The 25,844-nt window shown below is 30.3% G+C and overlaps 1 protein-coding gene and 1 long non-coding RNA gene across 11 annotated transcripts; both read right to left on the bottom strand.

Annotated features, from left to right (window-relative positions):
- Positions 1-736: 736 nt before the first annotated feature.
- On the bottom strand, positions 737-4,027 carry LOC137835729 (isoprene synthase, chloroplastic). 2 transcript variants are annotated; one of them, XM_068644359.2, is made up of 7 exons: positions 3,790-4,027; positions 3,420-3,687; positions 2,445-2,823; positions 1,856-2,074; positions 1,608-1,746; positions 1,259-1,507; positions 737-1,178 (listed from the first exon to the last, which is right to left on the bottom strand). In XM_068644359.2, the coding sequence occupies exons 1-7, from the start codon at positions 3,967-3,969 to the stop codon at positions 873-875; spliced, it is 1,740 nt and encodes a 579-aa protein (XP_068500460.1). In that variant the 5' UTR covers positions 3,970-4,027; the 3' UTR covers positions 737-872. The 2 variants fall into 2 exon arrangements, 1 of the variants encoding a protein (XP_068500460.1); XR_016521250.1 differs by lacking the exon at positions 1,608-1,746 and having other exon boundaries at positions 1,044-1,178.
- A 17,270-nt stretch (positions 4,028-21,297) lies between these two features.
- Positions 21,298-25,339, bottom strand: LOC137835728 (uncharacterized). Of its 9 annotated transcripts, none has more exons than XR_016520783.1 (7): positions 24,989-25,339; positions 24,856-24,913; positions 24,639-24,756; positions 23,895-23,949; positions 23,602-23,738; positions 22,904-23,027; positions 21,298-21,528 (listed from the first exon to the last, which is right to left on the bottom strand). It is a non-coding gene; the product is annotated as an uncharacterized LOC137835728 (long non-coding RNA). The 9 variants fall into 9 exon arrangements; XR_016520780.1 differs by adding an exon at positions 22,328-22,414 and having other exon boundaries at positions 24,639-24,783; positions 24,856-25,337; XR_011085122.2 differs by having other exon boundaries at positions 24,639-24,783; positions 24,989-25,331.
- Between the last annotated feature and the right edge of the window lie 505 nt (positions 25,340-25,844).

Below are 25,844 nucleotides of genomic sequence, written 5' to 3'. Positions count from 1 at the left end.
CTATATTCTGATAATCAAAGAAACTGTGAGAGGTATCTTGAAGACATATTTAGATGTTCCAAGATAAAAAAAAAACAATTTTAAACCAAATTATTTAAATAATAATTTTGGATGAGATAAATTAAATTTTTGGGTATGTAATATTATAGGAGATTGTAGTAAACTCCTCTAAAATAAAGATTGTATAGTATTGTATATAGTATAGAAATATGACAAGAATGTATCTAATCAAAAGTTTAAAAAATCTAACCAATTATTAATGGAAATTAGATAAAGAATTATCGAGAATAATGATTCATTTAGATATCTTTTGACTTTACAAAGTAAAACTAGTTCAAATTTTTACTAAATTACATAATTAAATCTATATCATACAAAAATTAATTTAATTATTATAGAACATGAGTTATTATTTTTCTGCACTTGATAATTTTTTAAAACATTATTAACTATACAACTAAACAAGTTATCAATTAAATCCTTAAAATTATCAAATTTTTTTATGATCCTAAATTATTAATTTGTACTTGTACAAATTTTTTTATTAGTTATAGAAATAATGAACTTATCATAATAAACATTTACATTCATACTTATTTATATTATACAACATATAAATTAATTAGAGTCCACAAAAAGAAAAATCTATATTTCTAAAAGAGAATATTTAATTTAATTTTAGAATTATTCATTTTAAATTAGACAAAAAAAACTTGAATTGATAGTCGGAGTCAAATTAAAATGCAACCCACATTTTACTAAACTTTATAACATGCTACACAACCTAAGAAATTCAAATAAATCCCAAACAAATATATTACATAAATTTTAACAAATAAACTCAAACTTAAAGCTTTATTTTCTCAATATCATCATGACACATTAGTTGTTGGAAACTGATATACTAGCAATGACTCCATTCTTCTCCTTGATATATTGTTTTGTCGTCCATATCCATCTCCATATTGATATATGCAATGTGCACTCCGAACAAGGTTAATGACAACTTGAACAAAAGATTTAGGGAATATAGAATCCATAACCAGATATTTGTTCAAAATTTTCCATTCTTTGTCAATCAAAGTTTTGAAGTATCGGCGAACATTTTCTTCTGGAAGAGTAGTTTCGTGCATATAACTTATAATCGAGTTTGAGGTTTCACCCCTCTCTATCTCATCCTGTCCAGAACAACATGTTAGGCATGAAGTTTGATCCATATGAGTTAGTTAATAAGGTTACCAAACAAAGTTAAGATTACCGTTGATGTTGCTAAATCATTTGTAAGTCTGAAAATGGTGAATGAAGAGCTCAACATATCATGGTGATTAGTTAAAGAATGAAGTACTTGTTCTGTGATGTCTTTGCTGACAAAAAAGTAGGAATGAGTAAGAATGACCCCTCCCGAGATTGAGATCCTTGCATTTTGTAGGAACTTGTTGAATGGTGGAATAATTTTGTTGTGAAACCATTTTGCTTCTTGGAGGTATGCCTTGCACAAATTAGACCACTATAGAGTAATCAAACAAACATTTTAGTTTTAGTGATATGTAATTAATATATATATATATATATATAAGAGAAAGAACAAGTTGTGTTGTATTACATACAGATTTTGTGAGGTAAGGAAGACATTTTATGCCTCGTTCTTTAAAGATTTCATAAGCTATCCCATTCACAGTGTTATAGATAGCTAGGAAGCACAATACCAAATAGTCTGGAAGAATGTTTATGGAATTCACGTTCCATCTTTTGTACATGCACATGTATAAAATATTATATACTAAAATAAGACATATTTTAATTTTTTTCAAAGAACAAAGTAAAATGAACTCCATCTCAGATTAGTTGAACAAACCTTTCAATAGCATTTGTGAAGAGCTCCAATTCATCTAAAGTACCATATATGTCATATATATCATCGAGGATTGTGAGTAAATATCCCACCTTAGTGAGTTCTTTGTGACATATAGCAAATTGAGGTTCAGGAAAAATTGTGAGCGACCAAATAAATGATTCTACTAATCTGTGTCGAACAAATTTTAGTTTAGTTGAGAGGCCAATGTCCCACCACCACCTAAGTAACAACACATTAAAAAACATAAATATAATAATTGCATAGAAAAAATAAAGTAAACTTTGAGATCTCACGTCATTTTAACTGAATTCTTCCTAATATTTTAGTTTTTTCTTCAAAGTAATATCTATTTAATATTTAACAATTATTAAAATAATTATATTTGAATAATTATTATGAGTTTTGACGTTACTTTTTAATCAAAATAAAAATTTGCTTCAATAATATAGACAAAAAATTAATATATTAAGTTTTCTTATAAAATTAGCAGGATGAAACTCTACAAATTCTAAAAATACCAAAAGAAATACGTAATTTCTTTTAACAAGTGTATAGTTTTTCTTTTTTTCTTGTGTATTTATCTTTATACCTTGATAGTTCTTTTAATTCGTTTTGATATGATGACTGTTGTATGTTGAAATTCAGCTTTGCAAGTTCTAACAATAAGAGATTATGCGGTTCTATCTTATCATATTTGTTAATACACTCTCTTGCCATTAGTCTGAAACAGCTTCGATGATAAGGAAGCCCCTCCAATACATGACTAACTTTTTCTGCCATTTTCGCATCCATTAATCCTTCTTTCATTAAATTCATCAGATGTGTTCTTGAAAATGCATTTGCCTCCCAAACACTTTCTCCTTCGAAGCTCAAGTATGATGCTTCGTATAAACTTAACATTCCTTCTACATCATTGCTTATTTCAGCCTTGAATTTTCCTTCTTCATCTTTGAAACTCATAAAAATATCTGCATGCACCTCAAAATAATTAAAAATATTTCATACTATGCCATAATACCAAGGTAAAAGTATATTTTTTTATTCAAAAATATTTATAATATGAAAAATATAAAAAACAACTTGATATATGTTTGTTGTCTAGCTTTTGTTAACATTTTTTTTCCTGGTATTTGATTATAACAATTAAAAAACAATATGATAGTGTAATTATTGTTAGCAAAAATAAGCTTTGTGGAATAAGCACTACAATAAAATCATAAAATAGAAATTAATTTTAGAGACAAAAAATAATTAGTTGTTATAGTGATTAAATTAAAAACCATTTTAGAAACTATTTTTTTTTTGTTTCTAAATTAGTTTTTATTATTGTTAAATGATTTCTAAATTGGTATAAATTAGCTACCAAGATTTTTGCTACCAAGATTTTTGCTACCAAATTTAAAATCTAAATAATTGGTAGTTAAAATATTGGTAGTTAATTAGATTCTAATTTAAAAATTATTTAACAAAAACTAATTTAGAAACCAATTATTTTTTGTTTCTAAAATTAACTTTTCAGATGAAATATATGAACACAATGGAAGGTGAAGTTTATCATTTGTACCTTGGGAGACATCAAAGCCATGTCGTCTGAGAATTCCAAAAAGAAGAGCGGTTTCATGCAGACTTTTTCCGGTTTGGTCTTCGAAGTTTTCAATTGAAACAATTTTGAGAAGAGCTTTGTTTATATCCTCCTCAAACTTGAAGGACAGTCCCAACCGTTCAATATCATCAATCAATTCAAGTAAGTTTAGTGGTTCCATGTTTGCTCCATTCATCAGAACTCGTACTTTCTCCTCTAATTTTCTTATTGTTTCTTGCAGTGTTTCTATCTGCATTTAGCGTGCATGAAAAAATAAACAAATAATGAAAACAATAATTCCAACAACACACTAATCTTTACACCAAAGAAATTGAAGGAAAATAAAGATTACCACAAGCTTGTTTCCCAATGACTGAATAAATTCGTGAGTAAAAGGACTCGGTTGAAAACTAGGTGGAGTTTTAAATGGAGTATAATGTTTATTAGCATCACAAAGGAGTTGGTTTGAGGATCTAGAAGGAGTTTGTGTGGTAGACAAACCATAGGAAAGACCCGATACTTTATTTGCCATGGTGTATTCACTCTAAAGCTTACCCTATGTGTAGTATCAACATGTGATGATCACTAGTGTGTGCCTTCCCAATATATATACAACTCTAAGCAGAAACAAAAAGATACTTGTCGAAACCTAATAGGCCTCAAGTTTTCATTAACTCAAATTATTTTCCTCCACACAATTCCCTAACTCAATTCTAGCGTCTAATATCAAGCAAGTCATGGGTCCACTTAAATGTAAATTATATTGAAAACTTTGATAGTGAACCCACTACCTGAAGTTATGATATTTCGAAATCCACCACAAAATATTAATATTTATAATAAAAAATTTATAGAAAAATAATTATAATAAAAATATAAGTAAAATATAAAATATTAAAATAATTTTTAAAATTAAAAAATTATAAATTTTTATAAATAATTTAAATATTAATATTTATTGAGTTATAAGTAGAGAATGTGGTAAAAAAAACATTTTTGTTTCTCAAATGATCTTTCTCTGTGAATTATCCGTTCTGCACTATGCTATTCACTTTCAACAACGATAATGATTTGACAGTATAAAAAAATAGACTCATCTTACAATTCATTTTAATAATATAATATGATTTAAAATTTGAAGTTAAACAAAACTAATGAAATATTATTACTTTGAATTTTCACGTAAATATTTTTTAATTAAAGAATTTCAATATATAATCGCTTATAACTCATTTTAATCTATACCTATATATAAAGGGGATTTCTCTCTTAATTGCTCTTAATTTTTTTTTTCTATTTTATCTTTATATTAATATTTAATTTTATTATTGTATTATGGTCATTTTGTCATTTTTTATTCCCCTCTTGACTGCTCTTAATTTTTTTTCCCATTTCATCCTTATATTAATATTTAATTTTTTATTATTGTATTCTGGTCATTGTGTCATTTCTTATTTTTTTCTACAGTATTTGGTATACGTTGGGGCGGTTTTGAATTGAAAGAGATGTGGAGGAACAGTTATGAATTGAAAAAGATTATTTATCTTGAAAATTAATTGCATAATGAGAGAGTGTATGTCTTATGAGAGAGAAATAAATTTAATAAAATATTACGAAGTGGACTTTAAGCCTAACTCAACCCCATAAAACCGGCTCATAGGGTTGAGGTTTGCACTCACTTATATACAATGAAAGGCTCTAAGAGCGTGGGACTATATATTATGGGTGGTCCGATAGCGGCCCGATAGCGGGTAGCCTGATAAGCCCAACAAACACTCGCTAGGATAGGCTCGAAATGGCTCTGATACCATATTACAAAGTGGACTTTAAGCCTAACTCAACCCCATAAAACCGGCTCATAGGGTTGAGGTTTGTACCCACTTATATACAATGAAAGGCTCTAATCTCTAGTCGATGTGGGATCTCCAACACCGTTTTGAATTAAAAAAGATAATTTATTTTGAAAATTAATTGCATAATGAGAGCGAGTTTTCACCAGTTACTTCCACTTCCTTATAATAAGTAGTTGAGCGGTTACCACTTTCTTTCGTAGTTTTCACCGTTTACATCTACTTTCGTACGAAGGAGTAATTTTCACCAGTTATATCCACTTCCTTATAAGGAGTAGTTTTCACCAGTTGCATCCAAAGAAAAAAAAATGCTCATAAATTTTGACACATCTTGAACCCTCTTCCTTCACGTTCCATGTTCTTCTCCTACTCTCACCCGTCTTAGTCCCTCTTCAATCACCACTGTACAACAACAACCACCATTGCTTCCTCCTTCTCACACTTCCCAAAGCGTTCGAAGCAGAGACGCATCTCATTGTTATAGGATTTGAACGTTTTTGTTTCTATTGCTTTCTTAATTTTTTTTTATATTTTTGTATGAATCCTAAGTCCAGCTTTGCGGGCAAAGTTTTTATGTCTACTGATGCTTTGATCTATTAGATATTACATAACTTGGAAGTTTGATAATTTGTATTTAGTTTATTATTTTATTTTTTTCAACTTCTTTGTCATTGAAGACGTGGATTCAATTGATATGGTGATAGATTCTACAACTTCCCAACATACAACCCTTGCATAAGACGTTTAATGAACATTAAAGTTACTATTCTAAACTTGAAATGGGAAGATCTTGAATAACATTACCATTTGCATTATGTTTTGACATTATTTGTTGCTCCATTTTCTTAAACCTTAATTATAATTTTGCTAACCTTACAAAGTTCAACATTAAACCCAAGTTAAATCAAAATTTAATATTCAAAAACAATAAAAAGGAAAATACAAAAAAATTGATTTAAAATCTTAATAAAACTATTATCAGTGGTGCATTTAGATAATTTACATATCTTCTCATATAATTTAATATTTATTAAAATTATATGAATATATAAATAGTAAAAATGAAAAATGCGGATATATATGCACGTGAGTGTCTGTGTTCCCGTAGTAATATAATAATAGAAATTAAAAGTTTAAATTAAAAAAATAAAATAAACTTATTATATTAGGTTGTAAAATGAATGTTTTTCTGTGTAATAATTTTCAAGATATCATCTAATTTTAATATGTGGGCCATACAAATTTGTTTCGTCCACGGCCAAAATTCTTAAATACTTCAACTAATTGAGCTTCACATTTCAAGAAGTGTGCACGGATTACCAACAATTGAATTGGAATGAAAAATAATATAAAATTAAAATAAAATAATATATATATCTATACATATATATATAATTAGATTAAATTTATGCAAAATAAAAATAAAAAAGGTAAAGAAACTCTTAAGAGTTAAGAGTCACCTAATAAACTATATTTGAAGTTTAAATCAAAAAATTAAATAAAATAATAACAAGAATACAAAACAAATTGCTTTTTTAATGCTTAGCTTTCATAAAGATAGTAAAGAGAAATGATTTAATCTTAAAATTTTAATCAGATTAATCTTCGTTTGTATTCAATAACAGTAATAATATTTGTGATAACGTTAAAAAAAAAAAGGCACAACATAACCTTACCCCCTGCACCACAGTACCTCTTTTATTTCTTTCGCTTTCTCTTTCTCTTTCTCTTTCGAAATCTCTTCCTTCTCTCTTAATTTTCCCCTCCCAATCTTCATCTATTTTAGAATCTGATCGGATCACGTTGTAGCTAGCGAGTTAAGGAACATTTCTACTCGATCAAATTTTCAAACAGAGTAAGTTCATTTTTACTCTAAATATCGTTTGTTCTCTGTTGTTTTTTAGGATTTAGTCATCAATCTTGGTAGGGTCAGTTGAGAAGTTTAATCCTCTCAACTTATTCTATTATATACTGAATTTTTGTTCTGTTTGGATAATTTGCATTAGGTCCGTAAATCTTGAAGCTTATTCAGATTGTGGGAAATAAAACTCTAGAAAGTTGCTTGGAAAACAAACAATTAATTAGGTAAGGGAAGCTAAATTTAATTTTTAATAGAACCCTAGGCTAGAAGATCTGGATGTGGAAGGGACGTGGTCCCAATATTCAATTTCTCTTGCAGGGATGTTATTTGTTTATATATTGTGTGTTTGTTTATATATTATTTAAACTTTATAAATATTATATTTTGATAGTTTGAAAGTTAAATATTTTTTTGATGTTGGAAAAGTTCTTGAATGGTATAAATTTTTAAAATGTTCTGATTGAATGATATGTATTATATATGAATGATGAAAATTGTATGAAATTGATGTCATACATTTGGATAATGTATGAGTTGTTATTTGATGGTACATTAAGTATGAAAAACCTATGTTTAACGGAGGTCCTCTGGCTTCACTGATGATCTAAGTCATGTAGACTAAGATATCAGGTGGTGAGAAGCTGAGAGGGAGTTCATACACACTGGGTCCCGCTGTAGACACTCGGTATTGGATGTTTGAACTTACCCTGATCCTTACTATTGGATTCGCTAGTAATCTTTGGATCAGGTGTTAGTCTCTGGTAGGGACATACTTAATGAGTCTTCCGGAAGACGAAGTGGGATTGAAATGAAATCCAATGATTATGATTGAAAATAGATCCATGTGTGGTCTATATGAATGATGGAATTGGTATTGAAATTTTACATGAAATCATTTAAAGAAATGTTTATAAATTATTAGTCTAAATTGGTTATATTTCCATGAATTATGTTATGGATTTTGTTTGCACTAGCTTACCCTTGCTTTTCGTGTTGTGTTTGAAATGCGATGACTGTACTATGTACACGAGCAGATGACCATACAGGTGCAGGAGAGCCTTAGAGGTTTCAGAGTTTTATTTTGAGTTATGGATATGTAAATATTTGTATTTCTATAAATCCTAATCATGTATTAGGAATGTTTTGAAAAACTCCAAGTTTGTATAGAAACGAGTATAACTTTTATTGTAATAGTTATATGTAAATTATGGGGTGTTACAATATCGATGCATGTCACTATCATTACTTTTTTTGGGTTGACCTATTTTGAATGTCATCTTATTAACTTTCACTTCAGCTTTGGGAGAACGTCCCAATCTTTTAGAAGTTTGAACTAGTTCAACATGTTCACTTAATGATTCTTTCTTATTCATCTTTTCAGCTCAAAATGAGTTATTAGACCAAGAAAGTTATCTCCTAAGTTTGTTGGACCTTATCAGATCTTTGAGGAAGATAAATTTAGTTATTCATGTTTCATTTTAAAAGAACCACCATCTCTCTCGAAGTTTCCTTTTTCCTTTCTCTTCCTTCTCTTTAAAATTTTGACCTCCTCACTCATGACAATTGGAGTCCGCTATTGGACTCTTAAAATTTATCACTACAAGACTTCCCGATCATAATCCCATATAGAGTAAATTTATTTTTACTTCTTTTCTTTGAGTCAAATTTTGAACTTGTTAGGTTTGTCTCAGTTTAGGCTTTGCATGTGACTCATTTAGCTTCAGGATTAGTCTCTGTTAGCTCAAATTTCTAGTCATATAGTTAGATGTTTTATCAGGACTCTATGGTGCAGGTTAAGTTACCCTTGAACTTTTGATCCATTTGGAGCTATTAGTGAGCACTTGCTCAAACTTAGGTAAGGGAATCTGGTTTTAATTTTCAATAGAACCCTATATTAGAAAATCTCGATGTAGGGGTGACTCGGTCACTGGTTTTAAAATCTCCTTGCATAATTGCTTGTTTTTTTTAGTAAAGTAGTGTCTTAAGTTGAATTAGATATGGATAAGTTAATGAATATGTTTTGATTAAGATTGGAAGTGTTTGAATGATAGTATGAATGAGTTGAATTGTATTATAATATAATTAAAATGTAAGAATTTATAAGTATTGATTGTTTGATTCTAAATGACATTGATTTAAAGATGTTAAATATATATATATATATATATATATATATTTGATATTATATATTGACAAAGTAGCTCTATTAGAGTAACTATCCAATGTTGAGAAGGAAATTGTTATTTTGGATTTGATATGTTTGATAGAATAAATGTTAGAATGTATATTTTTTATAAGAACATGCATAAATAAGTTTTTGTGCAAATTTTTCTTCATATCTTGCTCAAGAGAGACATTTTTGCTTAGGCGAGACTTTTCTCGCTCAAGCTAGCTTGAGACAATGTGTTCTAGACCTGTTTTTGCTCAAGCGAGAAGTGAGACCTGTTGATTTTGGCTTAATCCCAAGTCCCACATCGGTGGGTTCATTGTTTGGGAAGAAGGTTTGAGGGTTATAAATTAAACTCTCCCCCTTCACTGTTAAATATCCCAATTTATAATATCTTCTCTCATAATAATAAAAGTGAGTTGTTTTTGCTGTGCTCGGAGATTAGGCTAAACAGGCCGAACTCCGTTAACAATTTTCTGGTGTGTTTTTCCCTCTTTATCTCTTTTATTATTCCGCTTTATTTATTCAATATTATTTGTCGGGTAACTCTGTTAGGGTTTTGTTTTAGTGGGAAAATTACCCGTTTTTCCCAACAAGTGGTATCAGAGCCGAAGGTTCGCCTTGGGTTGTTTGAAATTATTTGTAATATTGAATATTATATTGTGAGTCTGTAATGGCAAATAAAGATCAAGAAGGGAAGGCTCTGCAAGATGCAAATGTTGCAGAAAGCAAAAGTGATGTGTTGATTGTCTCGCTTTCAGCATCATTGCATCCAGATGAGTGGATATTGGATTCAGGTTGTACCTATCATATGTGTCCCATTCGGGAATGGTTCTTTGATTTTCAAGAACTCGATGGCGGGGTTGTTTACATGGGTAATGATAATCCATGTAAGACAGTCGGGATAGGTTCAATCAAGCTGCGGAATCATGATGGATCCACCAGAATTTTGCGGGATGTACGGTACGTGCCAAAGTTGAAGAAGAATCTCATCTCATTGAGGGCTTTAGAATCTAAAGGCCTAGTTGTGACGATGCGAGATGGAATTCTTAAAGCAACTTCAGGAGCACTAGTGATGTTGAAAGGCGTGAGGAAGAACAATTTGTATTACTACCAAGGTAGTACAGTGGTGGGGACAGTAGCGGCAACAACTTCTAGCTCTAAGAAGGATGCTGAGGCAACGAAGTTGTGGCATATGAGGTTGGGACATGCTGGAGAGAAATCCTTGCAAATTCTTACCAAGCAGGGATTGTTGAAAGGTACGAAGGCTTGCAAACTTGAATTTTGTGAGCATTGTGTTATGGGAAAACAACGAAGAGTGAAGTTTGGCACTGCAATTCACAATACCAAGGGTATTCTGGATTATGTGCATTCAGATGTGTGGGGACCTGCCAAGACTCCGTCAATCGGAGGTAAGCATTATTTTGTCACTTTTGTTGATGATTTTTCCAGGAGAGTTTGGGTGTTTACTATGAAGAACAAAAATGATGTGCTTGAAATTTTCCTTAAGCGGAAAGCTCAAGTTGAAAACCAGACAGGAAGGAAGATTAAGGTTCTCCGAACAGACAATGGAGGAGAATACAAGAGTGATCCGTTCCTGAAGGTATGCCAAGATTGTGGCATAGTTCGGCACTTCACTGTTAGAAAAACACCACAGCAGAATGGGGTTTCGGAGCGTATGAACAAGACACTTGTGGAGAAAGTTCGTCGTATGTTGTCTAATGCTGAGTTAGGCAGAGAGTTTTGGGCTGAGGCTGTGACATACGCTCAACATCTCGTCAATCGTTTGCCATCATCTGCTATAGATGGTAAAACTCCGTTAGAGGTATGGTCTGGAAAACCTGCAACGGATTATGATTCTTTGCATGTTTTTGGTTCTATTGCATATTATCATGTGATTGAATCAAAGTTGGATCCACGGGCAAAGAAAGCTCTTTTCATGGGCTTTAGTCCTAGAGTGAAGGGATACCGTTTGTGGTGTCTAGAGGCAAAGAAGACGATTATCAGTAGGGATGTTACCTTTGATGAATCTACCATGTTAAAGAAGGTAAATCCAGAAGGAGTTGATAGTACTCCGCAACAGGTGGAGTTTGAGCCGACAGTGGTGATCCCAACATGAAATACCACAAGTGACTCTCCTATGGTAGAAGAAGAGTTAGATGAGGAAGAGGTTCCTACCCAAGAATCTCAACAGCAATCAGTGCCAATTGCAGTTAGAAGACAGAGACGAGATATTCAGAAGCCTGCTCGTTTCATGGATATGGTTGCCTATGCACTTCCAGTTGTTGATGACATTCCATCCACTTACCCAGAAGCCATTTTGAGTTCAGAGAGTGGTAATTGGGCAGGTGCGATGGAAGAGGAGATGCAATCTTTGAATAAGAACAAGACGTGGAAGCTGGCACAATTACCAAAAGGTAAGAAGGCAATTGGGTGCAAATGGGTATTTGCAAAGAAAGAAGGATTTCCTAATAAAGAAGATGTTCGCTACAAGGCAAGGTTGGTTGCTAAAGGCTTTGCTCAGAGGGAGGGAATTGATTATAATGAGGTATTTTCTCCAGTTGTTAAACATTCCTCCATTCGAATTTTGTTGGCCTTGGTAGCACAGTTGAATTTGGAGCTTGCTCAACTTGATGTAAAGACCGCGTTCCTACACGGTGATTTGGAGGAGGAAATCTATATGACTCAACTAGAAGGATACAAGGTTGATGGTAAAGAAGATTGGGTTTGTAAACTTAGCAAATCGTTGTACGGACTGAAACAATCTCCGAGACAGTGGTACAAACGATTTGATAAGTTCATGAAGGATCAGAAGTACAAGAGAAACAAATATGATCACTGTGTGTATTTGCGCAGACTTGAAGATGGTTCCTACATTTACTTACTCTTATATGTTGATGATATGCTGATTGCAACAAAGAGCCAAGTTGAGATTGATAGGCTAAAGGCTCAGTTGAGTAAAGAGTTCGAGATGAAAGATTTGGGGGAAGCCAAGAAGATTCTTGGCATGGAGATAAACAGGGACAGAGAGAGGGGAAAACTTTGGTTGTCACAGAAGCAGTATTTGCAGAAGGTACTACAACGTTTTGGTATACACGAAGATACAAAACCTGTAAGTACCCCACTTGCTCCTCATTTGAAATTGAGTAGCCGTTTATCTCCGACGACTGATGAAGAACGAGAATACATGGCGAAAGTCCCATATGCAAATGCAGTTGGAAGCTTGATGTATGCAATGGTGTGTACGAGACCAGATATTTCACAGGCTGTGAGTGTTGTTAGCAGGTACATGCATGATCCGGGCAAGGGTCATTGGCAAGCTGTGAGATGGATTCTACGGTACCTCCAAAGTACCTTAGATGTTGGATTGACATTTGAGCAAGATGAATCACTTGGTCAATGCATAGTTGGATATTGTGATTTTGATTATGCAGGTGATTTGGATAAGCGACGGTCTACTACTGGCTATTTGTTCACTTTAGCAAAAGCGCCAGTTAGTTGGAAGTCTACCTTGCAGTCTACGGTGGCTTTGTCTACGACAGAGGCAGAGTATATGGCGATTACAGAGGCTGTGAAGGAAGCAATTTGGCTTCATGGGTTGCTTAAAGACTTGGGAGTTGGTTAGAAACAACTTGAGTTATATTCTGACAGTCAGAGTGTTATTCATTTAGCAAAGAATCAAGTCTTTCATGCACGGATGAAGCACATTGATGTTCGCTATCACTTTGTGCGTGAGATTCTCGAAGAAAAGGAGATTGTTCTCTAGAAGATTCACACTACGGAGAATCCTGCAGATATGCTCACCAAGGTGGTTACAAGGACCAAGTTTGAACACTGTTTAGACTTGGTTAATATCTTGCACATTTGAAGTTGGCGTCCGGAGGCGCAAATTTGAAGCACTGTAAAGTTTGTTTTTGTTATGTTTTGAGAAGATTTGTTTTAGGTGAGACTTGAAATTAAGCCAAGGTGGAGATTTGTTGATTTTGGCTTAATCCCAAGTCCCACATCGGTGGGTTCATTGTTTGGGAAGGAGGTTTGAGGGTTATAAATTAAACTCTCCCCCTTCACTGTTAAATATCCCAATTTGTAATATCTTCTCTCTCTCATAATAATAAAAGTGAGTTGTTTTTGCTGTGGTCGGAGATTAGGCTAAACAGGCCAAACTCCGTTAACAATTTTCTGGTGTGTTTTTCCCTCTTTATCTCTTTTATTATTCTGCTTTATTTATTCAATATTATTTGTCGGGTAACTCTGTTAGGGTTTTGTTTTAGTGGGAAAATTACCCGTTTTTCCCAACAAGACCCACTTTCGCTCAAAAGAGACCCACTCTTGCTCTAGCAAAAATGGGGTGACTTTTGGGATGCTCTTGAGTCCATTTTTGCTTAAGCAAGAGTTTTTCCAGTCAAGGAGACTCATTTTAGCTTAAGTTAAAAAAACATAAATTTTAAGATTTTTGTTTGTGTTTCTATTTTATTATTCTTTATTGTTTTTAATTAAAATTTATGTGAATCTTAATTATATATTTAATTAAAAATCTTTTAGCTTATATATTTTATGTGATTTTTAGATAAATTTTTGTTTGATTTAATTGTTTAGTTCTAGTGTGATTTAGTGGTATGATATGAGATATAAAATATGAAAAATGTAATCAAAATATAGTATTTTTTTAAAAATGAGATATCGTATAAAAATTGTTAAGATGTGTATTGCTTAGGAATTCGTCTAAAATGACATATCATGACTTTACTAATATATTAAAATTATATAAATAAAGTTATTCAAGGAGTAAAAATCGAAAAAATTCATATAAGTCAGATAAGTCATTCTTTGAAGGAGATTTTGTGAAAGAATCGGAGGAAGGACAACTCTTCCGGTTGGGCGAGTTGAGGGAAAAAGTGCGGGTGCAAGTCTGGATAGGAAGTTGGGACAAAGATAGATTGGTCCGTATAGGGTATCTTGGGCCTTGAGGGTAGGAAGTGTCATCATCTTGATTAGTATGGCCTCAAGTTTTCATTAACTCAGAAATTATTTTCCCCCACACAATTACCTAACTCAATTCTTGTGTCTAATATCAAGCAAGTCATGGGTCCACTTAAATGGAAATTACAGAGAAAACTTTCATAGTGGACCCCACTACTTGAATTTCTCAAATGATTTTTCTCTGTCAATTCTCCCTTCTGCACTATGCTATTCAATTCCAACAAAAATAATGATTTGACACTAAAAGAATAGACCCATCTTACAATTCATTTTAATAATATAATAATATGATTTAAAATTTGAAGTTAAACAAAACTAAATGAAATATTATTACTTTGAATTTTCACGTAAATATTTTTTAATTAAAGAATTTTAACATATAACTGCTTATAACTCATTTTAATAATATAATAATAGAAATTAAAAGTTTAAATTAAAAAATAAAATAAAATAATTATATTAATTGTAAAATGAATGTTTTTCTGTGTAATAATTTTCAAGATATCATCTAATTTTAATATGCGGGCCATACAAATTTGTCATTTTCGTCCGCAGGCAATTCTTGAATACTTCAATTAATTGAGCTTCACATTTCATCAAGTCTGCACGGATTACTTGAATTGAATGAAAAATAATATAAAATTAAAAAATAATATATATATATATAAATAAAGGGTTACTTCTCTAAAAAAATTCTATTTTATTTTTATTTAATATTTTATTTTATTAATTTAATTTTTTTATTTGGACATTTTATAATTTCAGAAGTTAATAAAGCAATTTTATAAATTTATTTATTTGTTATCATTTAACTGAAGAGTGAAGAGATTGATAGAGTAGAGATATTGGTATGTTATTTTACTGTTTTAAACTGATATTCTTTATTATTAAATAAAAAAAAAAGATATTTGTTGTGTTCATTTAAAAAATAATGTACATTTGAAAAGTAATGTGACTTTACTTTGACATACTTTAGGTATCTCCAAATTAACCCACCTTAATAGCTCTATCAATGCAAAATTAGGAGAGATAGGTTGGATTCTATCAATATATATCAGAAGAGACACCAACAAAAAGGATCATCTTTCTTTTACACACTGGTTAATGATGCACTTGCTCTGAAATATCAATGTCCTAGATTTAAGTAGTCCAACTTCATGCTATAACAAGTTATAATATATATATATATGTGTTTTTTTTTCATTCAAGAAAAAATGTATTATATTTTTCAATGTTCTTTTCTACCCTATTCAATTTTAGAAAAAAAATATTTTTATATATTTTTATTTATTTTAATAATGCATTTGTTATTAGTTTTTATTATACTCTTATGTTTCTTTTAATTTTAAAATAATTTACATATATATTGAATATAGAAAAAAATAAGTGAAATAAGAAATTGAAAACCTATTTTATTTTTTTTAATTAAAAAATTATTATATTTTTTTCATTCCAGCAAAATAACATTTAGAAGATATTTACAGTGTAACCTAATTAATTTGATCAACCCTGGCACAAATAGTGTCTATCACATACATCAAACATGTATAAATGTGGATGAAAACAATTTCTCTTCCTGGAATGAAAAAAATGATTACTCAGAAATGAATTAGAATCACAAGTTTTTCCATTGACTATCGTGAATATTCTGGTTCATTTACCTTACTATTCCACTTTTGATTTTCTTCCTTCGTACTTTCTACATACTAAAAAGTCTTAACAGTTTAAAAATTTATTCATTCTCTTCTTAAATTCCAGAAACATCTTTTATACAAAAAAAAAATAAATTCAAGATATAATTAGTACAAAATATTAAAGTTGAAAATTTCTGAATTATAGTAGCTGTCATACGTAATTATTATTTTGTTGTCTTTATATTTTTTTTTAAATATGTAATTTAGATCTCAAAATTTCTTTTATACAATTTTAATTCTTACATCTTGTAAAATATATATTTTAGTTCTGAAATATTTTACATAATTAAAATATTTATATTTTGTTAAATTTATAATTTTGACCAGTCAACTTTTTTACACAATTTTAGTTTCTTAATTTTTAATTATTTATAATTTTGTCCAAGTTTTAATTTTTTAAAAAATCTTATTTACATCATTGGTTGATAAATATAAACTTAAAAATAATAGACATTTTAATTTATGAAATTATAAAATGCAACATTGAAGAATGTATATTTTTTAGATAATTTTATTACTACTTATTTCAAACTAGTTTATTGTAATTTTTCTTTTCCTAGTGCAACTATTCTTAAACAAAATAACATTAATATTAAGTCTATAAACATTTTCTTAACTTATATAAATGTTTCTTAAAAACAAATGAGAACATGAATGAAAAATTGTCATATAACTTATACTAAAAAGACAGGAATGAATGTGTGGTGACAAGATGAAGCAGCCTTTCGTTCTTCACACGTAAAAAAACGTGGCAAACACACATAAGTTATTGAAATCGTTTCGTTAGTTTAAAATTTCAAAGGAGCCACCTCCACCTCTAGAGTCATTCTCATCTTACACCATACAAGATTTTAAGTATTCAACAAGTGTATCATTCTCAGCCACAAATTGACCTAACAAAATACAATTCACTCATTCTTGCTAATTTCTTAATGAATCCTACATCATATTATAATTAAAATAAATAAATATATTTTAAATATGGATGAAATAGAAAAATTTGAAATTAAATTCTATTCTAACACCATTATTAAGATTTAAGATTTATAGTTTAGAATTTAAAATTAAAATTATAACACAATTACAAATTGACGTGTTTTTTATTATGTAGTACTCAAACTAATATTTTATTTCTCGTTCTTAAATTATAAATTATGTACATAATGTTTGAAATAAAAGAATTGAATTAAACTAATATCTTTCATTATCCAATTTTAAAAAAATTGTCAATTCTATAGCTTCATTCTTAATTAAGACAACAAATTCTTCATTTTTATACACGGCTGAACAAAAATCTCAGTGTAGTTCTTGTCCAAATTCCTTGCTGGTTGTTAACATCTACTGATTAAGAAAAACGTTTTCTTTTGCAATATTGTAAAATCATGTACTTAATATGGATGTAGTTAATATGAAAAGGAAACTTATCACATATGTATATAACACATAGGAATCAAACTCAATTCAAAATTGTGTGTTTTATAATGTTATACATGTCGTATTCATTTAGAGTGAAGCTGAAAATAGCTTAAAATATTTTTTCTAACTTACTCAATAATTAATGTATTTTTAAGATAAAACTCTGAAGAATTCATCAATAATTTTGATAGGAAATTTAACACAGTCAAATAATAATTCAAACATAGAATCAAAAGAAAATTATAATTTCTCAACTTGCAAGAATCTCTTAGGATCAATAACAAATAATAACAACAACAAAAACACACCGAAGGAAGACATATAAATTTTAATGTGGGAAGTAAAAACTACGGGCACAAGTCAGTCAATCAAGCTTCACTATGATCAAAATTAAGGTTACAAGAGAATCTCAAATCACAGCACAAATTGTGCTAAATAATCAGCCAAAATAGTAAGACAACAGAGATGAAATAGAGAACAAGAAACCAGAAAATTCACAAAAACTATAGCTACTGTACGCAGCCTACAGGTCACTGTTCCAGTGACTTTTCTACAATCCAAACGGTCAAATTGAAGCACCACGAGTTACGAACTTGCCGACAAAATCTCAACCAGATCCAATGGTGGTCAAAGCAACAGAGGTGATTGGAAAATTTTCCTTCCTCGAAAAATGTTGTTGCAGTGTGAGAGAAATTTCTCACTGCTCAAACAACTTCTCAAAGACGCGAACAGTCAAATTGAAGTACTTCAAGTTATGAACCTGCTGACGATCGGAAGTTGCTGGATGGAACTTCCTTTCTTCACTCTTTTCTCCTTTTCTTTTCTCTTTCTCTCTCTTTGGTGACGCCTCTCTCTGTTCAAGAAAATAAAACCTAAAAGTGGTTAATATCGGGTTGGGCCTCCACATAGGAAGTGAGCCCAACCAACAAATCTCCCCCTCACAACTCTGTGGAGATGATCGATAAGCCGACAATCTCACAACAAGTTTCAAACTTGCTTCTCAGTAGTGTCTTAGTCGTCATATTAGCACAATTATCATCTTATGAACTTTTGCCAACTCCAGCTTTAGGATTAGTCTTTGTTAGCTCATAGTCCTAGTGATATAGTTAAAATTTTTATCAAGACTTTGTGGTGCAGGTTAAGCCACCCTTGAGATTTTAATCCATTTAGAGCTCTTAGTGAGCACTTGCTCAAACTCAAGTAAGGGAATCTAGTTTTAATTTTCAATAGAACCCTAAATTAGAAGATTTGGATGTGGGGGTGATGGTCAGTAGTTTCAAAATCTCCTTGCAGGATTGTTTGTTGTTTAGTAAAGTAGTGTATTAAGTGAAATTAAATGTGAAATGGTTGATTTTGATAATTTTGTATAATATATGTTGAATTTGATCTGGATAAGTTAATGAATGTGTTTTGATTGAGATTGGAAGTGTTTGAATGGTAGTATGAATTAGTTGAATTGTATTATGATATAATTAAAATGTAAGAATTTGTAAGTATTGGTTGTTTGATTCTGAATGACATTGATTTAGAGATGTTGAATATTTACATATAGTTGGTATTATAGATTGAAAAAGTAGCTCTATTAGCGTAACTATCCAACTCTGGGCATGAAATTGTTATTTTGGATTTGATATGTTCGATAAAATACAAGTTAAAATGTAAAAAAAATTATAAGAACATGTATAAATAAGTTTTTCTGCAAATTTTTCTGTATATCTCACTCAAGCGAGATATTTTTCGCTTAGGTGAGAGACCTTTCTTGCTCAAGCTAGCTTGAGACAATGCGTTCTACATTTGTTTTCACTTATACGAGAAAATTCTTGCTCTAAGAAAAATGGGGTGAATTTTGGAGTGTTCTCGGGTTCATTTTTGCTCAAGTAAGAAGATTTTCGCTCAAGCTAAAAAAACTTAAATTTTAAGATTTGCTTTTATGTTTCTGTTTTATTATTGTTTATTGTTTTAAATTAAATTTATGTGAATTTTAATTATATATTTAATTTAAAATCTTTTAGCTTATATATTTTATGTGAATTTTAGATAAATTTTGTTTTGATTTATTTTTTGAGTTCTAGTGTGATTTAGTTGTATGATGGTATATGAGAGATAAGATATGAAAAATGAAATTGAGACATAGTATTTTCAGAAAATGAGATATCGTGTTGAGATTGTTAAGATGTGCATTGACCAAGGATGACTATATTGTTAAAATAGAATCATATAAATGAAACTATTTAGGTGGTGAGAGTCGAAAGAGATTCATATGAATGAGCCAATTGTTTGAAAGATAACTAAATTGACATGTTATATGAGGTAACCTATCATACTAGGTTATATGATATTGAGATTATTTTATACGCATAGTTGTGTGGATTCACAATGAGGTAGTATGACAAGCGCAAATCTCTAAGTCTAAGTCAATGCATAAATCTTCTGGAAGTAGAGTCAAGTGTTTAAGTATGTGAATCAGTTGAAGTCTGACATGAGAAATGTGAATGATGAATTATGAGAGACACTTGATTTTTTGAAAATGTATGAGAATTGATTACTTTATGTTTGTTATTTGAAGTTAAAATTATATAGATTTTTTTTAATAAGCAAGCTTACGTTATTATTTGTTGTGTTTTATTTTTCTTTATCTGTGATGATCGTGTATTTACATGGGAGCACATGAGTTTGCAAGTAAGAGAGGGCTCTCCCGTGAGCAAATGGACTTATGTATTTTGTTTTTGCTACTTTGTTTGATGAAGATAGATGAATTTTGAATTACTATACATATGAGATGAGTATATATCTAAATATTTATGTTGATAAATTCGTGCATGATATGGTTTTTAGATGTGAGAATTTAGGGATGTTACAACGTTCACCTTCACTTTACACTAGAAGAAAAATTATTTTTAACATGGGTTATATTTGACATTTCAGGTGGTTTTAACCCTCGCTAAGTGCATTACCCGTGGTTTGGTTTTCCAGTAGTACATCCAACGTCGTTAACAGATTACCGACAGTTTTTTCTAACCCCTGGAATGACAATTATTTTCCGACGGTTCTTTAAACCCCCGTTATTTATCGGTGGTTTCAAACCCCGTTCACTCCAAAAAAAATTGTTTTTAACGGGGGTTATATTTGGCATTTTCTCGCGGTTTTAACTCCCACTAAATGCATTACCCGCGGTTTGTTTTTCCCCTAAAAGATGCAACGTAGTTAATGAATTACCGACAGTTTTAAGTAACCCTTGAAAGATCAATTATTTTCCGACAATTCTGTGAAACCCGTTATTATTAGAGATTTTGCAAACCCTGTTATTACCAAGGGTTTTACAAACCCCGTTACTGCCAAGAGTTGTACAAACCCTATTAAAATTCATTTTTTTTTTGTATTTTTTAAATGAATTTTGTTTTTAATATACATAAATTCAAAAACAACTAAAAAATATAAAAAAACAAATATTTTAAAATTTGGAAAATTTAATTAGCATAAAATTTTGTATTTTTTTTTTCTTAAATAAAGAACCTAAACAAGATGCCACATACATAAATATATAACAAACTATTTACTTATTATAAAAAAAGAAATACTTAATCATTACTTTGGATTACAATGAAAAAGATAATATTTTAGGTTCAACTAACTAATGTCTAACCAATCCGTCTTGAAATTGCACTCGACTTTAAAATCTTCTATTATAAGATATGAACTCTTTTTAAAGGTAAATTTATTAAATTTATTAATTTAAAAAATAAAAAACATTTATTAATTTGCCACTAGAAATATATCAACAATACATTAAAATCTATTTAACCACATTAAAACTTACAGAATATTAATGGCATACACATTCTTTTAAATACAGATAAAAATTACTAAATAAACTAATGTATAAGAAAAAAGATAATAATTAATACTAATTAGGATAAGCATGTGTTAAGACTAGAGGACACAACGTCCAAATTTGGTTTCCTCGTAAGAAAATAACAGTAACTTAAAACACAACACTAATATTGATACTAATAAACAAAGAAAAAAAATTGCATCCATCATCAAGATGACTATAGAAAAACACAGACGCTAGAATTTAAAAACATGCAAAACCCTCGTCCTTTGAAACTCAATCATTGTCCACCTGCCAAAAAAAAAACGCACTGATTTATTTGAATTAATAAATGCTATCTTTGGACAATAGGTGCTATATCCATATCAATGAGTAACAAGATCAAACAACAATTAAAACATTCTTTATTATTTTATATATCATACTCTTACTCCGAGAAAAATCAAATATTACATGCAATTAACAAAAATGGGTCCAGTCTCATTCTATAGACAACTAAACAAAAGGCACACAATTTATAATTTGTCAATATCTCAATTTAATCGTATAATAATATATTGTAAATAATTTAATAATTAAAATAAACAAGACATAAGTTTATTTTCTATCATTATCAATATTTTAATTAATAAAATATAAAGAAAATCCTATCTCAAATAAAAATACTTATTTGAAGTGTTCAAACTTTCAGTTTTTCTTTTCCTCATTCAATTTCCAATGCTTGTGAAGGTTTTTTTTTTAATTTAAAAACCATTTATTTAGATAAACAAATATTAGTGTGCAATGATTTAACTTGAAAGAAAAAATAAATTCGTTATTTTAGTGGTTTAATTGAACAGATTCTCTTTCCATATAAGAAATCCAAAGGAATGTGTCCCAATTTTAGTGAGTCGACAATTAGAACGGTCGAGACCAATATTAAAAGTAATAAGTTTACCTAAAAAATATCCATTAGTATTGCTCAAATAAATAAACAACCTCTAACAAAAAGCAAAAATGAAAAAAAAAAGAAAATATATAAAAGAGAATTAAAGTAAAGGTGAGATGAATAGAGTTGATGTTTCACATATGGTTCCCACTTCTAAATTACCTTGCAGTTACTTCCTGCAAGAATCAGAAACCATTCACAGGGTAAACAATTTGCACTGCATCATTCACGCAATCTTCTAATCCTAACCTGTGCAATAATGATCCAATAAGGCAACAGTAAAAAGGTGGAAGATAAATACTAGGTTTATAACTACAAGGTGATGGAGCGAGTCACGACATAGTTGAAGGCATTGTTATTCGTCAGGAAAAACTACCTACATATCTCAATGTTGTAGTAATACCAAATCCAGTGGTTTTTACTTACAACTGCTATATTGGTTCTTTGCTAAACAAAACTACTATATTTGGTGGGAGGAAGCACCCTTTCCAAGGTTCCAACGCTCACACTTTCAAGTTTCACACTTAATTAGAAGAGCTCAACCAATTGAAGACCTTTTGTATGAATCATTTCAAGTATCTCGCTAAACGTTGATGCTTAACAGTAAGTTCCCTGGAGTCAACCATTTCAACATGAAGTTTTCAACTTTTTATTTTCATATAGAATTTTTAGCTATAGCAAAGAACGTGTGAATATGCATGTGTGTAGATTTTGAGAGAGAGAGAATTATGTGCTTACTTCAAGTCAATAAACTCTGTAGTTGCCCTTGCCACCAAGAACACCAGAGCTGGTCTCATCCTCTTCCCACCCCCAGCACTAAAAATTTGTTCAGCTGCAGACAATAAAACTGGATTTTCTGCTCCTACAATCCATCAAAGCATCTTTATCAGATACATTAAAGGTTAGCTATCAAACTATCACCATTTGCAAGCAAAAGAAGCTAAATGAAAGAAGGTTCAACAGGGAATGAGAATGATAAAGACTTCGCACAAATTGACTGGATAAACATTCTTACACAACAACAAAATCTAATGAGTAGTAACTTATGCTACAATACAATCAATTTAGAATGGTCTTAAAAAAATATCTCAATAAATAAATCAATAAAATTGAATACCATTAATCCCAAAAATATTGCAATTTGTAAATTGGTGTCCAGATACAAATAAAAATGTAAATACCAAACAAAGTCAAACTAATGAATTCAATAAAGGTAACAAGAACAAAACCCCAGAACAGTTAAAGAACTTCAGTCAAGCTTATGCCCCTTGTTTCCTTCCTTTAAAAATTCTAAACTTTTTTGGTCTGTTAAAGCCACTCTCACTCACAGTATATAGAACAACAACACAAGACTTCATGAGACAGACAATAACAATCATAAATCTTTCATACTAGATAAAATACCAGAAAGCATCCATCCCAAAAGCATTACTTACCAACTGAAGATTTTTATTGAGAGTTAGCAAATCATTAGCGACCACTTCAAAGAACCTAGCTGGGGAAATGGGGGATTCTGAATAACCCTTCAAGTTCAATCCATTGGTTGGTAAGGCTTTCTATTGCTTGAGTTCCCCTATTCAAAAACCAAAAGTTTCAATGTCTAGTTCCACAACTATAACTAACACCTATAGTCATAAATAGTCACAAAAGCAGACATAGTATTTTCAATTACTTAATTAGATAAAGAAAGGTAGGAAAAGCTTTTCCATTAGTGAAATGAAAAGAATACCTAATATAAAATCTACACCTTGATGTGCTAGATTTGCAAACTTGGAATCATCAACCTACAAAATAAATTGAATACACCACATGACCAAAAAAACACGTCAATAAAGCATGTAAAAACAAAGAAATTAATTACTACGTCAATAGTGTAAGATTAATTACTAGTATTTATGAACTATGCTAGGAACAACTGGTGGAAAAAGAAGAAAAGACTTATATGGAGAATTTCTCATAAATTCATTGAGCAACGATATATACTGAAAAACAAAGATTCTGCAAAAACAAGCTAATAGAAAAAAAAATACTAATCGTTTAAAGATAACCAAAACCCAAAAAACTATATAATCCAATTTCATGCATTATTCAAATGTTGAATATATCATTTCCAAAATAACTACTAAAAAACAGTGAAGTATCCTAACATGTGATACAGAGCTGCACAGGTCCATGAAAAGATCAACTAAATTCCTAAGTTGTTCTACTTCAATCTCCTTGATTTAACCTGCGGTTTTAGTTTCAAATTAAAAAACAAAGTTAGTACAATTCCTTATACTTAACATCAAAATTCCCAAATATTAGACATGTCATCTTGAACTATTTGAGAAAACACCGTTCCAATTACAAAATTATGAAACACGCAAATCATCTGCGTGATTCACCATGCAGTCTAACAATCACTTATTTATAACTATAAATGTTGTTAATACGTACCTAAACAAAGCAGATAATAAGACGACTATGATTATACCTTGTTTCAGAAATTGGCCTCGAAGGACATCGCTGAACTACTATCACAACCAGTTCCGTGTGCTTAGGGTTTACTTCTTCAATTTTGTCGAAGAAATAGCACTTGCAAGCAACATTCTCTGGGAATAGATTGCAGTGCGAAACATCTACAGAAACTCAGAATCAATCCACCATTTCACGTGAATGTGAGTTTATATGTGAGAGAAATGAAAACGAACCTTCAGCGTCCTTGAGATCATCTCTGAGACTCAAGATTTCTTGTTTTCTTTCCGTGGCCTGAGAATCCGAAGGTGAAATAAAAGTGAATATTCAAAGGCGTTGGATTGGGATTTAACGAAGGAAGTGTATAACCTTTCGTCATCGGAGAATAGCGTTGCGAAGGAGATAGTGCATTGTACTCGTTTGCTTTTTTTCAAAATCTTTGATTTGAGATGCGAATCAAGAGACGAACTTGTGAGAGTTTCCGTTAAAAGCTCGGTGACTCCCAAACTCAATGTTTAACAAATGCGAAAAATTAAAATAGAGTAGGAAATTAATAAAACTTGTAGTGGTTATCTATCGGTGGTTTCAAAATCCCGTTACTTGGGATTTTTAAACTCCTACTACTTTCAACAATTTATAAATTATTTTTAGTAATTTTATGACCCCGTTAATTTCATTTCTTGTTCTTTTAACGGGCAATCTAAAATCAAATATTTTAAAATTTTGATTCTTATAATTAAATGTAACATTCATGAACAAAGAATAAAGTCTACAAGTTTAAGATAAAATAATGTAAACGACAAAGTTTAAAGGTTAAAACTAGCTAAACATTGTAGTATCATTTATTCTAACTCATTGGACATAATAAAAAACTAAATAACATTATTCAAATTTTGATATTCATCATTTGTTTCTTGGTTAGAAACACTTCTTTGATCAGATATATAGTATATGAAAAATAACCATAATTAATAACACTCAAATTACAATATAAAGTAGTAATTTAATTGAGACTATCACATTACATTGATTAAAATTTTAATTTCTAATATTGATAGGTAAAATAACAAAAATTAGGTGTAATAGAAAATATTAATGCTTGATTCTATCTTTAAAGATTTGTAAATTTGAACATCTTTTTATTCAAAAAAAAAAATAGTACTAATTGATTTTTGAATATGATTATATAAGAACATGAAAATAAAATACTATTTTTTTATCTTCT

This window comes from Phaseolus vulgaris, chromosome 5 (assembly GCF_051622355.1).
Source record: "Phaseolus vulgaris cultivar YP4 chromosome 5, ASM5162235v1, whole genome shotgun sequence".
Lineage (NCBI taxonomy): Eukaryota > Viridiplantae > Streptophyta > Magnoliopsida > Fabales > Fabaceae > Phaseolus > Phaseolus vulgaris.
This window is presented reverse-complemented; position numbering and strand designations above follow the sequence as displayed.